Source organism: Corvus brachyrhynchos, unplaced genomic scaffold, assembly GCF_000691975.1.
Source record: "Corvus brachyrhynchos isolate BGI_N302 unplaced genomic scaffold, ASM69197v1 scaffold150, whole genome shotgun sequence".
Taxonomy (NCBI): Eukaryota; Metazoa; Chordata; class Aves; order Passeriformes; family Corvidae; genus Corvus; species Corvus brachyrhynchos.
This window is the reverse complement of record NW_008236162.1, coordinates 1,961,947-1,963,016: the sequence shown is the minus strand read 5'-3', so window position 1 is coordinate 1,963,016 and position 1,070 is coordinate 1,961,947. Positions and strand designations below refer to the sequence as shown.

Sequence of the window (1,070 nt, the reverse complement as noted above, 5' to 3'; positions counted from 1 at the left end):
GCTTACCTGCCACCCCCAGCATGGAGCGGGGTGGGCTGGGGCTGGCCAGCAACCGCAGCCATGCGGCCCCTGGCAGAGGTGAGCCCCCCTGAGCTCCCCTGAACCCCCTGACCCCCAGGCCCTGCCATGGGGCACCCCAAGCACCCCGGCTGGTGACACCCCGCTCTTTGCAGACACCCTCAGGCCAGGGACCCTCCCCAGCTTGTCCGACCTGGGGGACCCCGTGGAGGCCGTCAAGAGGGAGGAGAAGAAGGTGAGGCTGGGGTGGTCCCATCCCATGCTGGATTTGGGATGGCTGGGACTGGGGGCTCTCCCTGTAACCCCTCCTCTCCCTCCCCAGATGAAAGCTGCTCGCCTCAAGTTCGACTTCCAAGCTGAGTCTCCCAAGTAAGCACCGAAACTGCCCGGGATCACTCCTGGGGGTCCCGCTGTGCCCCTCGGGTGATGGCTGAGGACAGGGGGAGCCCCGGCGCGTGGGGTGGCCCTGCCAGCTGGGCTGGGGGCGGGTCTGTGCCCCCGGACACCTGTGACAGTGTCCCTTGCAGGGAGCTGACGCTGCACAAGGGGGACATCGTCTACATCCACAAGGAGGTGGACAGGAACTGGCTGGAGGGGGAGCACCACGGCCGCGTGGGCATCTTCCCCTCCAACTACGTGGAGGTGACTGGTCGCCTCCATCCCTTTGCCACCCCACCTGTGCTGCCCCCGCGCCAGCCCCTCCCTGTGCCACAGGTGCCCGTCATCCGCCACCGCGGCTCCAACACCCTCAACTTCCACTTCCACGACCCGGAGAGCCGCGGCACGGCTGAGAACAGCCAGGGAGCCCCCAAGAGCTCAGGTACGGCCCTGAGCATCCCTGGGGACACCCCTGGGAACATCCCTGGGGGCTCCCCCGAGCGATGCTCACCCGAGTGATGCTCACCTGAGCGATGCTCACCTTGTCCCCAGTGAATGAGTGGTACCAGACCTGGCCGGCCAAGGAGGCGAAAGCCCCCAGCCCCCCCGTGCCCGCCCACCCCACGCCCAGCCCCAGAGCTGCCCCCACCTGCCCACGGCCACCGGGCTGGTCG

The 1,070-nt window shown here is 68.5% G+C and overlaps 1 protein-coding gene across 1 annotated transcript in view; it reads left to right on the top strand.

The window, feature by feature from the left end:
• The first annotated feature begins 6 nt into the window (after positions 1–6).
• Positions 7–1,070, top strand: part of SORBS3 (sorbin and SH3 domain containing 3) — a 9,417-nt gene continuing 8,353 nt past the window's right edge. The window contains exons 1-4 of the mRNA XM_017732386.1: positions 7–78; positions 174–253; positions 341–387; positions 546–660. Of these exons, the coding sequence (XP_017587875.1) occupies positions 21–78; positions 174–253; positions 341–387; positions 546–660 (300 nt within the window). The 5' untranslated portion in view covers positions 7–20. The remainder of the gene's footprint in view (positions 79–173; positions 254–340; positions 388–545; positions 661–1,070) is intronic.